We start from the raw sequence: 15,815 nt of genomic DNA on the forward strand, positions 1-15,815 counted from the left end.
CGGTTTTCCTGGAACTCTCTGTGCATACGGGGCTGGTCGGGAATCCTAGCAAGTGTTGGAATTAAAGATGGGGGCCGTTACTGCCTGGCTTTTCTGTTTTGCTTTGTTTTGTTTCGTTTTGTTTTTGAGCTAGGGGCTTATGTTTTCCCAGGTTGGCCTTAAACACACTGCAATCCTCTTGCCTTAGCATCCAAAATGCTGGGATTATAGGATTTTTGAGTACTACAAAATTCTACTCTATATAGATTACAGATCCCTCGTTTGAGATCACCCTTCAAGGCCCTCCCTATTCATACTGAATATAAGACCCACATTAGAGACAACAAACCAGCTAGTAGCCACCCATCGCCTCTGGTTAGACGAGCTCGTCTGGCCTCGCCCAGGACCGCAGAGATTTTTAAGGGCCCGCCCACCCGCCAGAGTTTCCCAAAACCCCGTGCGGCAGACTCCCCGCCGCTCCAAGATGGCGACTCCCATGCATCGGCTCATAGCTCGGAGGCAAGCGTAAGTAAGACGCCTAGTGGGGTCTGCGGGAGGGCTGGGAACCTGCAGACGCCGGTCGGCTAGCTACTGAACCGGCACCGGTTGCGGAACTGAGCGGGATCTGAAGAGAATCCGAAATGAATCCAAAAGTTGGTCGCTGGGTGGTTTGAGTCCCTCTGTCCGTTCCACACGTCAAGGGTAGCCTGGATGTATGGTCCTGCATCTTCCCTTTCAAGGACCCAAACTTTTTCCTCTGCAGCGTTTCCCTATCGCTTTTCCTAGAAACAAGCCTGACTTGCAATACTTATTCCTTTCCTATATACCGTCTCACTTTCTGCGGTTCTCTTCGGTAATTATTTTGGTCCTCCTTGACAGTTTCAGTGTGAAGAAAAATGTATTCAAGACACGCAACTTACAGTTTTATTGTGGAGCCTGTTGATACTCTAAACAAGTACAGCTGGTGGTTTAAATAGCTTTGTAAGAGCTGGACCTTGGTGGTGCTTTCAGCGCCCAGGAGGCAGAGGCAGGTGGATCTCTGAGTTCGGAGCCAGCCTGGTCTACAGAGTGAGTTCCAGGACAGCCAGGGGTACATAGAGAAGTCCTGTCTCTCTAAACAGAATTAAGCTTTATAGGAAACAAGAGGCCGTGATGGGGAAAGGCAAAGGCCTGTTTCTAGTTGGACTAGAAAAAATGCATTTGTGGAGGGATGACATTTGAAGACAGACTAAAAGCCATAGAACGGCCCGAGTCACCAGAAGATTCGGGGGATGATAGACATTGGGGACAGGTATAATTGCTTTGAGTCAGTTAGAATTTTAGGGGTGAGGTGGGGTGGGGAGATTTAGGAACAGGGTTTCTCTGTGTAGCCCTGGCTGTCCTGGAACATCCGTAGACCAGGCTGGCCTCAACTCAAGCTATTTCCCTGCCTTCTGTGTGCTGGGATTAAAGGCTTGTGCTACCATGGCTACCTTAAATAAATATGTATATATATATATATTTGAATCTCAGTTACTATCAGTCCTGGAGGCAGATGCCTTTAATCCCAGCACTGGGGAAGCAAAAGCAGGTGGAACACTGTGAGTCAAAGCCAGCCTGGTCTACGTAGTAAACTGCAGGCCAGCCACGGCTATATAGGGAGACCTTGTCTCCAAAAAGAAAAAAAAAAAAAAAACCCAAAACTTCTTAGCTACTCATTCAGTGGTGTAAGGTACTTGAGGGGCTGAGACCAGTTACTTGAATGTGAATTTGAGTCCAGCCTGGGCAACATAATAAGACCCGATCTTAAAACTCTCCAGCAGTGTTATACCTAGTCTCTGTATGGCCGTGTGAGGTGCCATGTTGTTTCTCAACCCTATCAAAAATCATATGAAATGGAAAGGAAAACACTGTTTATGGATCTAATACCCTTATGCTTAAAACTTTCTTGCTTTTGACCTAAGCTGTGATTTATTAGTTAAAAACCTGCGTGTTGAGCCAGATGTTGGTGGATTATGCCTTTAATCCCAGCACTGGGGAGACAAAAGCAGGTGGATCTGTGAGTTCAAGGCTAGCCCATCCGAGACTACAATAGAGACCATGTCTTAAAACCAGAAAACAAGAAGTGTTTTCCAGTTGAAAGTCATCAGTCTTTCCTTGTTTCATATTGCTTCTCTTCTTTTGGTTTTTCAAGACAGGGTTTCTTGAGACTGACCCCAGACTTAGAGATCTACCTGCCTCTGCCTCCTGAGTGCTAGGATTAAAGGTGTGCAGTTATATTGCTTTTCTTAACAGGCTTATCTTCATCTTTGCTAAATATTATTTGTTAGATTTACCACACAGTTCCATTGTCCAGGCCTTTTGGCTTCTGGCTGGCCATCCATCATATTCCCTGTTCCGTCTGTGTCGTTTGCACCAGATCTCCATTCCACTGTGTTCTCAGTCCTGCCCCACCCCTCAGGATCCTGGGATTACAGCTTAACTTTCTTCTTTAGGTAATATTTCTAGAGGCTGAACCGAGGAGCAATGTACACCAAGCAAAAGTCCCACCACAAAACTGTCTCCCCGACGTCCCTCTCTATGTGCCAGTTCTTAACTATTTTTTAAAGATATTTTATGTATGAGTGCTTTGGCTGCTTGTCATCTCCACAGCACGAGTGTGCCTGGTGCCCTTGGAAGTCAGAAGAGGCTGTCAGATCCCTTGGAACTGGAGTGATAGATGGTTATAAGCCACCATATGGAATCTGGGAACCAAACCATTGGTTCTTTGCAGTAGCAACAAGTGCACTAACTGTTAAACCTTTTTTTTTTTCAGCTCTAAGTATGCTTGTTTTGGGACTGTAGCTTGTATGACAGGTATAAAAATTTCCATTTGTGGTACTTTGGTGCTCAAAAAAACGTGACCTCTATTGCAAGAGGGTCTTACCCATAAAACTTAACAATAGGCAAAAGGTTTTTTGTTTGTTTGTGTGTTTGGTTGGTTGGGGGGTTTTTTGTTTGTTTGTTTCTGGGGTTTTTTTTGTTTTGTTTTTTTTGAAGCTCAAGGACTATTAAAGTACAAGGTGGGTGTAGTGGCTCACACCTTTATTTCTGGGATTGTGCCCACTGAGCTATTTTACCACCACCACTTTACATTAGTAAGTAAAAAAATGATAGCCAGGCACAGTGGCGCTCACCTTTAATCCCAGCACTTGAGAGGCATAGGCTGATCTATGAGTTCGAGGTCAGCCTGGTCTACAGAGCCGAGTTGGGGGGGGGGGGAATCAAAAGTAAAATCAACCAAACAACCTTTTTTAATTTGTCTGTGTATAGGAGTAGAGGTCAGACAATAATAGCTTGTGGGGGTCAGTTCTCCTTCCACTACACAGATCCAGGGACTCAGCTCAGGTCTTTGGGCTTACAGCAGACACCCTTACCCACCCAGCCATTTCCCATTTTAAAAGTGTTTTAATGGGTTAGGGGTCTGGCTCAGTAGTAGAGCATTCATGAAGGAGGCTCTGGGTTTAATAGCTAGCATTACAATAAATAAAATAAAATCTTTACTATCCTTTGTATTCCGAATGCATCATTACTGGAACGGAAAAACTTAAAATTTTTGCTGTTATGTTGAGTCAGGGTCTCTCTCTGCAGCTCAGGCTGACTTTGAACTCAGAGCCACCCTCCTACTTTGGCCTGAAAAGTGAAAGCGCTTGGTGCTGGGTTTTCCAAGAGCAAGACTCAACTCCTTTGACTGAACCCCAAGTTGCATGCATTGACCACTCAAAGTATACTTAAGTGACTACTAGAGTAAATAGCACTTGATACTTTGTGCTCTTTTAGGTCAGAAAGTGTCCCAAGACAAAACTTGTAAGGCTTGTATTCTGTTTTTTCTTTGTAGTGAAGCCAATAAGCAACATGTAAGATGTCAGAAATGCTTGGAATTTGGACATTGGACTTATGAATGCAAAGGAAAAAGAAAGTACCTACACAGGCCTTCGAGAACAGCAGAGCTGAAGAAAGCTTTAAAAGAAAAGGAAAATAGATTATTGCAGCAAAGGTGAGTTTACATGTGGTATCCAGGGAAACTTTACCAAAAATCGTTATAATGCTAGCTGGAACTTTTGTTTATGTTGGGGGCTGGAGACCAATTCACTGTGTAGCTAAGGCTGTCCTTAGGTTTGTAGTCTTCCTGTCTCAGTCTCCTGAGTGCTGGGGTTACAGGTGTGCTCACCACATCCAGCTCATGTGAGTGTGAATGGTTACTCTGTGTCCAGGCCACATCCAGCTCATGTGAGTGTGAATGGTTACTCTGTGTTCAGGCCCTTTGCCTGCTCTTTAAAGTATTTGCATATGTAAACCTCAAATCTCTGCTAGTAAGGTGGCTATTATTAACTTGTATGTATGCTCACATATATATGAGCCTGTACACACATGCTAATTAAATTAAAAAAAAAAAAGAATAATCACCAAATTGATGCATGATGCTTTTTCCAAAAAGAAATCTGTAAGGATTTGTCTATTGATGTCCTTTTTTGACGTCTTCCTCTCCTACCCCTTATTATAAATTAAAAACCTGGAGAGGCCGTTAGTCCTACCCAAAGAATAAATAAGGACAGCGTAACAAGATTTTCATTTAAAAAGATCCTATTAAAAAACAGATCCTCACATGGCCAGTGAACGGAGATTATAAAATTAGTTCTCATGCAGAATTTACAGCTTAATTCCTACACTGGACAGGAAGGAATAAGAGTGAATTGTCCTATGTGATACTCCTGACTACATTCCTGTTTGCAAGTTCAGAAGACACTGAGCATTTCTGTTTCATCCACTTCAGCTGTGTGTGTGTGTGTGTGTGTGTGTGTGTGTGTAATCCTAGCATTTATGGAGTAGGAGTGTCAGGGTTATCCTTGGCTACATAGTAAGTCAAAGCAAGCCTGGGCTATAGAACCCCTGTCCCCAAGTTGACAAACAGAGCCAGGTATGGTGTCTGATCCTAATCAATTAATATTAGCACTTAAAAGGCAGAGGCAGGTGGAGTTTTTTATTTGAGGCCAGCCAGTGTTATACAATTACATCCTGTCTTCAAAAATAACCCCCTCTCAAATTGACAAGAAAGACGCTATAAAATTAAAAAGATCTTTTAGACAGTAAAGAAAATTGCTACATGAGTGAAAAACAAAACAAACCAGCCTACCAACTGGGCCAGGATCTTCACCTGCTAAGAACTGATATTTAGAGTGTGCAAAGAACTAAAGTCACTACACAGAAAAATCGCCCAATTTTAAAATTCAGACTAAGGAATTTAATAGTAACCAAAAAATTCAAATGGCTAATGACGATTCTTTAAAAGTGTTTTAATGCTCACTTTAAAAATTAGCCATCAGGGAAATGCAAATTAAAACTTCAGTCTCACCCTGTTCAGAATGGTCACCCATCAAGAAGACAAAAGCTTGTAAGGATCTGGGTAAAGAGAAGCCTTATTCACTGTTGATGGGAGTGTAAACTTGTGCTGTGACTACTGTGGAAATCAGTGTGGGCTCTAAAAGCAGGGAAAGCAAACAAACAAACCAACCCTAAATAGAATTGGCATATGACCTAGTTATAGTGTGCTGGGCATGTACCCAAATGGCCCTGATCCTACCACAGAGGTGTTTTAACTGCCATGTTTATTGCTACTCTGCAGAAAGCAAATAGAATCACCAGTGGGGAAAACAAAGAGGCTTTGAGAGAGGAGGAGGGCAGGTGTGGCACCCATGAGATAGGAAAGGGTTATACAGGATGTGACTGCACAAGGAAGATAAGACCAGAACAGCAGGATGCAGTTAAGTGCTCAAGTGCCTCTTAGCATGCATGAGCCTCCACCCCCAGCGCCACACATGCCCTCCCCCTCCTCCCCCTCCCTCTTGTGTGGCATTTCTGTATCAAAACTTTATCTCTTTGGGTAAGTCATGTTTCTCAAGGATGAATGTAAAAACTAAAGTTAGAAACTGAGTTAATACAAAACTTTGCCAGATTCTAACAATACTCAGCCAGTCTGGTGGCTCACACCTTTAATCTCAGCACTCTGGAGGCAGGAGCTGGTAGATATTATAATTTCAAGGTCCAACTGGTCAGCATAACTAAATCCATGTTATCTGGAGATAAGACCCAGTCTGCAATCCACTAATATTGAGCTCTACCAGGGCTGATGTCTGACATACCTCTGAAGTGGGCTCTCACAAAACAAGGCAGTACCTGCTCCCAGATAACAGAATCTCCTTCTGTTATACCAAAGAAAATGGAAGTGGACACTGCTCCGCAAACTTTTTTTTTTTAAGATTTATTTGTTTACTATGTACAAGTACACTGTAGCTGTCTTCAGACACACCAGAAGAGGACATCAGATCTCATTACAGATGGTTGTGAGCCACCATGTGGTTGCTGGGAATTGAACTCAGGAGCTCTGGAAGAGCAGTCAGTGCTCTTAACCACTGAGCCATCTCTCCAGCCCCTCTGCAAACTTTGAACTAAAATTCTCTAGAGAGATTGATTAGAGTGAAACAATATGCCTGTAGGGCTTGTGGTGGTTCTGTGGGGGCGAATGTCTGTGGCAGAATCAAACGTGCTCTCCTAATCAAGGAGCAGAAACTTGTTTTGAAAACCTTTAAGGTACAAGGGTAGACCGTGGGCTGAGATGTAGCTCAATTTGCAGAGTGGGTGCCCAACATGCACAAGGTTCTGAGTTCCATCCATGACACTGCATAAAGGGAAGCTGAAGGATCAAGACTTTAGCATCATCTTCAGGGAATAAATACATGAGTTCAGGCTTAGCTTGGGCTACCAGAGACCTTGTCTCGAAGAAGAAAAAGAAGAGATTTCACTACCCTGCACCAAGTGTTGAGTATCAAAGTGACAGGAGCAATTCTCTGAAAGCTGGACCAGTGTGCATGCTGATGGCAGAAATTCAGATCATGCTCGATTGCTCTCTATGTCAGGGAACAGTCTTGCAGCAGTGAATTTCCATGGTTTTGTTTTAAACAATAACTAAATTGAAATGGCCATGCATAATTCCAGGAAGCCAGATTGCAGCTGTTGTACTGTTGCTGGCCTCGTTTGTTCAATAAGTAGTTCAAGTTCTAAACAAAAAGGAAACAAGTTTGTGTGTTCATCGTCTTAGCTACTAACAAACTTGGACCGTACAAGAGATAAGATGTGCTGTTGAAGCATGGATCCCATCATGTGCACTGTGGATATCTTGTGGACACATGTAATGAAGAACAGAGCCAGTCCGAGGGTAGCAGAGGAGTTTGTGGTCATTCTTATTAATAGGAGCTTTTGTTTCCCTTTGTCCCTTAGCATCGGAGAGTCCAACATAGAGAGAAAGACCAAAAAGAAGAGGTAGGTGGCTTTCGGTGACACTACCTGGGGGAAGAAGTTTGGCCTGAAGTCTTGTTTGCAATTTCTTTTTTTTTTTTTTTAATTATATATATGTGGGAACATTATCACTGTCTTCAGACACAACAGAAGAGGGCATTGGATCCCATTACAGATGGTTGTTAGAGCCACTCTGTGGTTGCTGGGAATCAACCTCTGGACGAGCAGTCAGTGCTCTTTTTTTTTTTTTTTTTTTTTTGTTTCATTTTTTAATAGATTTATTTTATTTATTAGTAATATGTAGCTGTCTTCAGACACACCAGAAGAGGGCATCAGATTTCATTACAGATGGTTGTGAGCCACCATGTGGTTGATGGGAATTAAACTCAGGGCCTCAAAAAGAGCAGGACCTCTTAACTGCTGAGCCATCTCTCCAGTCCCTGTTTGCAATTCTTGATTTTCCTGTGTTTTCTAATATTTTCCTCTTATGTGGAATTTATTGGCTCCATTTTTCTTTTTTCTATAACATTCTAAAATCCTTAGACCTATAAATATACTGCTACCCTGTTTTGACCTAACAATAAAATCTTACAAGATTTTGCTAAAGAGGACTGGAAAAATGGTCCAGTTAGTAAAGTACTTGCCATGCACATAAGCAGATAGCTAGGTGCAGCAGTAGAGGCTTCATGCAGCCACATTGCTGGGGAGGTAGAGATGGGTGGATCCCAGTGAGTCACTGAGCATCCAGCCCAGATGAGTCAGTGAGCTCCAGGTTCAATGAGAATGTCTCTCCAAAGTATAGAGCAATTGAGGAGACAACCTGATATTAACGGCTGCTCTTCATACACAAACATATGTATATGCATAATGGCATGTACTTGTGTGTGCACACATACCACATAAAGACATAAATGAAATGGAGGCAGTAGGAGGGGAGATTCCAGATGCAACATGGAAACCGACCTATATGTTTCTCTCTGTGCATCTCTAGCTTGATGAGGTTGTTATGGTTATTTCTAAGGGTTTCTATTGGTCTAATATATCTTTTCTGGATGGGCAGTTTGTATCTTTGTCCGCTGGTTGTAAGCTTATTGTGTAGAGGGTTTGTGGATTGAGTGGATTAAGAATTTAACATATAAACCTGTTTGATAAGTTACTGGGTTGTGGAGTCACATTTGTACCAGGCAGTGGAGGAAAGGAACACACCAGGGCAGTCATATTCACTTGGAACAGAAGCAGCAGGGGCCTGAGTTAGTAGAGGTGGCATAGAGCGCCAAGTTAGGAATCTCCATAGTGCCAGATGGCCCCGTGGGTGCCAGGGAAGCACAGGATAAAAGGTTAAGCCACCTGTTAATATTTACTGCAACACTTGTGTTTCTTTTTGGGGGTGTATTTCTATGGGTATGGGTGTGTGTGACAGACTAGCCTTGACTTTACTGTGTTGCTGGGGATGACCTTGAACTCCTGACACTTATGCCTCTCCCTCCTAGGATCTCAGGCTTGTGCCAGCATGCTCTGTGTAAAGTAGTCTGGGAGGTGCGCCTTAATCCCAAGAGAGTTGCTGAAATGTCGAGGGCTGGTAGTGTTTGAGCAGTTAGGCAATCCCCAAACATCGGGCTAGCGCAGGAGCTCAGCATGAGCATTCTAAGCACTGACTTTCACATCTATTTCCCATGTGTGCACTTTGTGTAACTAATAGGTCCAAGAGTGTCACGAGTTCCAGTACCTCTAGCAGTTCAGCCAGTGAGTCTTCATCAGGGAGTGAGACATCTGCCTCATCCTCTTCAGAGGACAGTGACTCAGATGAAAGCCTCTCTAGCTCCTCCTCCTCAGCCTATTCCTCCTCCTCTTCCTCCTCGTCCTCATCTTCGGACTCAGACTCCAGCTCCTCCAGCGGCAGCAGCAGCAGTACTGAGAGCAGCTCTGATGATGAGCCACCGAAGAAGAGGAAAAAGAAGTAGATCTCTCTTACACTGACCAGTGGGTCCACTGAAGACATGCTCAAGCGAGCAAGTTAGCTGGTCAGGCTTGTTCCAAGCCAGAACTTTCTAAGTATTCGCCGTCGTGTAGGATATTTAAAAAAAGATGCTATATATAAAGATGTTTATTTTAGGAATGAATATTGGGTTTTTGCTGTTGCTTTTCTTTTTGTAAAGACTGGGTCTCATTTTGTAGATCTGGCTGGCCTTGACTTCAGATCTACCTGTCTCTGCTTCTAATGTTGGGGCTAAAGATGCGTGCCTCCATGCTCAGCTTTTGTTAACATTTTTTAAAAAATATTTGAAGTCTATCTGTAGTACATAGTCAAAGCTGAAAACCAGGAAATCTATTTCGGTGACAGACAAAAGTCATTTTTTTCCTGCTTATGAAATGAATGCTTAATGTGCATGTACATTAAAGTGTGTATGGGACAGTCTTTGACAATGCTGCCTCAGAACATCAGGAAGTTTCTTGTGCTCCTTTGGCTGTGTTTATTATGTGAGATTTAACACGTTGTTGTATGTAGTTTTCCTACTGTTAATAAATGTGCTCTATTTTTATGTTTGTATCAGAAAATTATTCTGATTTTTTTTCTATCCTAAATATATAAATTCAAAGAACCTAATACAGTACATTGAAATGGTGTAAGTTTCAAGTTTTTTTCTTTAAGGTTTATTTATTTGTATTTGTGTGTATCCTACACAAGTTTGTGTGCACCACACTTCTCTGAGAGCATGTAGAGGCCAGAGAGGGCATAGGACCCCCTATAGTAACTGCGGCTACAGGTAGTTAGAAACTGCCATGTGGGTGCTGGGAAGCAAACCTGGGTCTTATGCAAGAGCAGCAAGTGCTCATAACTGCTAAGACTTCTTTCCAGCCCCCCACCCCCCATATGGTGCTTTACCATTCCTTTCCTTCTGGTTTCTTGAGTTCTTTTTTGTGTGTATTTTTCCACATTTACCAGTTACTTTTTATTAGACATTAGTTCTCATTCAGGATATGGAGATTCAGCCTCAGTTGAATTCTTCCTTAATGGGACAGAGCATTTGGTTATTCAGGAGTGCAGTCCTCCATACCGGCCCTTCAGGGACCCACAGGTCACTAATGTGTGTGTTTCTGCTAAGAAAGATAGCGGTGGCGAACACGTGGGTGCTAGCACCATGTTAACCCGGCTGTGCTCTTTGCTCTTGTTGATGGACTTGTTGGGTATAATCTCAGGGTGTACTACTGGGTATAAACTCAGTGCTCCACTGTATACCTTTGGGGTTGGGATGTCTCCCAGTTTAACATCCATGAATTTCTTTGGAGTCTTGGCTGAAGAACCACACATCTCAGGGAGGTTCTTGGGAAGTTTTTGAGGCAGGGTCTCATAACCCAGGCTGACATCAAATTCCCTGTGTAGCTAGGGATGACCTTGAACTCTTCCACCTTTACCTGTGTGCTGTGCCACCACACCTGGCATTCTTATTTTATCTGTGTGTGTATCTATGTGCCTATGTGCACTACCTATGTGTGGGTGGCCATGGAGACCAAAGCAGGATGTGGGAACTAGAACCTGAGTTACAGAGTGAGCTGTCCGGTGTGGATGTTTGGAACTGAACTCAAACTCTCTGCAAATAAGTGCTTAACTGCTAAACTGTTTCCAGCCCCTGGTTACTTTATATTTAAAAGATACAGTTTTTGTTTTTAAAAGCTGTTCCCTCCCCCCTTTTTTTTAAAGATTTGTTTATTTAATATACATGAGTACACTGTAGCTGTCTTCAGACACACCAGAAGAGGGCATCAGATCCCATTACAGATGGTTGTGAGCCAACATGTGGTTGCTGGGAATTGAACTCAGGACCTCTGGAAGAGCAGACAGTGCTCTTAACCGCTGAGCCATCTCTCCAGCCCACTGATTTTTAATATAATTATTTATTTTTGAGACAGGGTTTCACTGTATAGACCAGGCTGACCTCAAACTTAAGAGAGCTACCTGCTTCTGCCTCCCGACTGCTGGGATCAAAGGTGTGTGCCACCATGCCTGGACTTAATTTGATGTTTAGTATTTCCTTCCTTTTGCTTATTCAGAGAGTTATTTTTATTTTCTAATTTCTAAACTGAAGTCATTTATTTTAGCCACCCGCCTCCACTCCCCTAGAATTTAGAGTTACAGCCAAGTAAGGTGGCTTACAACTTTTATCCTGACACTAGGAGTCCCTGGGTCAAACAGAACAACAAAAGCCAAAAGTGAAATTCACAGTTCTACATCTCACCTACTTTACTGACACTCTTTCCAGACATCCATGGATACTAATGTATTTAGTTTTCATATTCATTAGTTAACATAACCTTCTAAGCTGGGCGTGGTGGTGAATGTTAATCCTAGCACTCAAAGGCTGGGAAACTGTGGGTTGGGCTACCCTGCCTCAAAAACCTGACCACTTTATTAAACAAATGACCTTGTTTATTCTCCATCAAATCAAACCCATTGGTGGATTTGTTTATTTTATTGGGTTCTCATACCTCTTTCCCCTTTCCAACACATATCCCACCCTAATCTTTTCCATCCCCCAATACTAGATAGGAGAAGAAGGTTAGAGGGGAAAGGAGGCCTAGACCTCTATAGGCTACTACTTCCTGATGATTGGGGTTGTCTGGTTCCTTGGGGCCAGTCCCATCTCTGTTGTCAGGATATTCAACAGGCTAGCAAACCAGCAATGGAAAACACAAGGAACCAACAGCAGTGGGGGCAGCAGCAGTGGGGATAGCAGTGTGGGAGGAGTAGAGGTAGCAGTAGAGGAGCAATAGGGAAACGGTGGGGGGGGTGGAGGAGAGCAGGAGCCAACAAGGTGGGAAGCAATGGAGGACAGCCATGGGGGAGCAGTAGGGGTAGTGGGGAAGCAAGGGGGAAAAGTGGGGGAGCAGAAGGGGAATGGGGGAGGGAACCAGTGGGGAGCAGTAGGGCAGCAGTGGGAAGCAGGGGGAAAGCAAGAGTGTGAAGGGGGGGAACAGGGTGGGGTGGGGGAGGGGCAGCAGTTGGAGGTAGCACCCAGGGGAAAGGCTGCTGCCACAGGCCCACTCAGGGCTCTTGAATGAATACCTTCTCCAAAGTCCCCAGTATTAAACCACCTGTAGCTGGTAAAAGTCACCCCCCCTTACCATCCCCAGAACAGGAGACAGTCATAGTTAATGGCTGTGGACAAACGGAAAGCATCCTTATATGAGATTAAAACAAAAACACTCATAAGTGAGTTTTAAAAGAAACCAAACTCTCACTGCATTGTTCTATTCTGTATCCATCTATTTCGATAATATATTCTGAATTCTTGGTCTTGCCTCCATCTCCAGAGTTCTGGGCTTATCACAGCCTTGCAGCAGAAGGGTAGGATAGCATACCCCCTTTAATCTCAAGAGACAGAGACAGGAAGATCTCTAGGAGGAGGTCAGCCTGCTCTACAAAGGGAGACCCTGCCTCAAAAAACCAAAACAATCATCCTTCACCATGCCCAGTAGATGTACTGCTAAGAATGGAACCCAGACCTTCCTGCATGTTAGGCAAACATTCCACCCACTGAGCTGTATCCCCTGTCCCCACATCAAGACTGCTGAGCAAATGATACCTCTTTTCTAAAAGGCATAGGTCCACAGAATAATGTGGCTAAACCTCACATTATAGTACATTATAGTTTACAGTATTTCCCTATCCTTGCTGGAGCAAGGTCTTCTCCCTAGTTATCCATATTTATAAAGTCATATAGGATCACTTATCATATAAACATCATGCAGGAACTATTAAGAGGTAAGGCTGGGGATGTGGCTCAGTGGTAGAGGGCTTGCCTAGTTTCAACAGGCCTCAGGTTCTAACCCTAACACTGAAAAAAAAAGTTATAAGACTTGGTATTTATGGAAGCGTATTTGTGTGCACATGTCCACGTGTATGTATGGGCCGGGTCGCCAGAGGTCGTGTTACATGCTATCAATTGCTCCACCTCATTTAGGACAGTCCAGAGCTCACTGACTGACTAGGTTGGCTGGCCAATGAACGCCAGGGATCTGCCTACCTCAATCCCTCCTAGTGCTAGAGTTACAAGACAAGGTGCCTTGTCCCTTGCTTTTATGTGGATGTGGGACCAAACTCAGATCCTCATGCTCAGAGAGCAAGCATTTTATTTGACTGAGCCATTGCTCTCACCCTTAAAAAAAAAAAAAAAACAAAAAACAAAAACTATCTTTTGGACTGGAGAGATGGCTCAATGGTTAAGAGTGCTGACTGCTCTTTCAGAGGTCCTGAGTTCAATTCCCAGCAACCACATGGTGACTCACAACCATCTGTAATGAGACCTGATGCCCTCTTCTGGTGTGTCTGAAGACAGCTACAGTGTACTCATATACATTAAATAAATAAACAAATCGTTTTTTAAAAAATCAGTTAAATAGAGGGACTGGAGAGATAGCTCAGCAGGTAAGACTGCTTTCAGCAGACATGAGGATTAGGGGTTCTGGTCCTGGCACCCACATAACAAACCTCCTGTGTTCCTGTAATCATCTATAAGCCTGGCTTGGGGGAGGGTGCAAATATAGGGGGTTCTGCTTTGGGTTCAGGAAGAAAGCCTGCCTCAGGGAAGAGAAGGAGGACACTCTGGTCTCTGCACACACACAGCAGGGAATGTACTTGGTAGAGTGTGTCTAGCATGCATGAGGCCCTGGGTTCAAGTTCCAGCATCACATCCATGGTGAAGCAAACCTGTTATCCCAGCACCCTAAAAAGAGGAGGGTCAGAGAGGTTCAGTGTCATTCTTGGCTCTCAAGACCAAACAGCCAGATGGTGGTGGCTTAAGCCTGGTCTACATAGCAAGTTCCAGAACAGTCAGGGAAACAGGAAAAAAAAAAAAAAAAAAACTGTCTTAAAAAAAAAAAAAGAGACTAGTCTGGGCTACATAAGACCTTGTCAAGAGAATTAAAAAAAAAAAAAAAAAAAAAAAAAAAAAAAAAAGGAAGGAAGAAGAAAGGAAAAGTCAGTAAATCTAAAGATGTTTTTATGAGCTTAAGTTAATAAAACTGATGAACCACAGTGAAAATGAAACAAATTACCCATATCAGGAATAACAGGGAACACTATTACAGATACCAGAGATGTTGAAAGGAAGCTGGGGTACTGAAACTGTGAACAGCTTCACTGCTTGTTAAATGACAGTGCTAAATATTTGGGGTGAGTTTTTGTTGTTTGTTGTTTTGTTTGGTTTTTTTTTTTGGTTTTGGTTTTTCAAGACTGGGTGTCCCGGTGTAGTTCCAGCTGTCTTGGACTTGGCTTTGTAAACCAGACTGGCCTCTAACTCAGATCCACCTGCCTCTGCATATCCAGTGCTGGGATCAAAGGCATGCACCACCATGCCTGAAAATAGTTTTTCTTACAAGAGGCCTCTGGATACTACCTGCTGCTATCTCCAGCTGATAGGCTCGGTGACTCTCAAATTACCTCTGTGATCTTGAGCTGATACGATCAGATTCCTCTCATTCCTCACCTGTAGCTGGGGCTTACAGGTCCACACCACTATGCCTGGCTCTGGAGAATTTCCTCGAAAGAAAGTCTGCTGAGACTGACTGAAAAGCAAACCGGTACTGACCTAGATTTCAACACAATCTACAGTTTGAAACCTCAGCCGCCAAGAGCTCCATTTATTAAATGTGGTTTTGGAATTTAAATTTAAACACTTAAATATGTAAACTAAGAGGAAATAAACTTCGGACCGGGAGTAATAATAATGTCTGTAGGATGAGCAGATACGTGGAGATAAGGAAATTGAAGCAACGGAGAAGTTTGCGTCACTGGTTGAAACTGTTCTAAAGATATGAGAGAAAATGCTGCCGAGGTGGCTCTTTGCCAGGCATACATTATCTTTTTTAATCCCGTCTCATAATTGAATCCGGGCTAATCTATGTGGACAGGCACAGGTCTCTTAAAAGACTCTAGGATAAAGCAGTCTCTCTCTCTTAAGATTTATTTATTTATTATATATAAACACACTGCAGCTGTCTTCAGACACACCAGAAGAGAGCATTAGATCCCATTACAGATGGTTGCGAGCCACCATGTGGTTGCTGGGATTTGAACTCAGGACCTCTGGAAGAGCAGTCAGTGCTCTTAACCACTGAGCCATCTCACCAGCCCAATAAAGTCTCTTGAGATGAGGATGTCCATGGCAAAGATGGAGATGCCTCCTGAGGAAGTGCTGAGCCCTCTGACCCAGTAAGCAGTACTAACCGGTCAGAAATACCGGAGACATCATATGGAAGGCAAGCCTTCCATTTCCAGCAAAGCTTTATAATAAAGCTTTATTTGGGGGTCTGTGATCTAAGACCCCCAAACCAGGCCTGGAGCCCTGACTCACAGAAAGTGTCATATGCTGGATACGGTTTTGTTTAGTTATTTATTTATTTTTGAGACAAGGTCTCTCTGTGTAACCCTGACTGTCCTAGAACTCACTCTGTAGATCAGGCTGGCTTTGAAGATGGAGATTCACCTGCCTCTGCCTCTCCAGTGTGTTCCACCACCACTGGGAAAA

At 43.4% G+C, this 15,815-nt stretch overlaps 1 protein-coding gene across 1 annotated transcript; it reads left to right on the top strand.

The window, feature by feature from the left end:
* The first annotated feature begins 447 nt into the window (after positions 1-447).
* Positions 448-9,913, top strand: ZCCHC10 (zinc finger CCHC-type containing 10). The gene is made up of 4 exons (XM_080924083.1): positions 448-504; positions 3,836-3,994; positions 7,273-7,314; positions 8,990-9,913. The coding sequence occupies exons 1-4, from the start codon at positions 464-466 to the stop codon at positions 9,249-9,251; spliced, it is 504 nt and encodes a 167-aa protein (XP_080780209.1). The 5' UTR covers positions 448-463; the 3' UTR covers positions 9,252-9,913.
* The last annotated feature ends 5,902 nt before the right edge of the window (positions 9,914-15,815 follow it).

The sequence above is a fragment of the Micromys minutus genome, assembly GCF_963924665.1.
Source record: "Micromys minutus genome assembly, chromosome: 10".
NCBI lineage: Eukaryota > Metazoa > Chordata > Mammalia > Rodentia > Muridae > Micromys > Micromys minutus.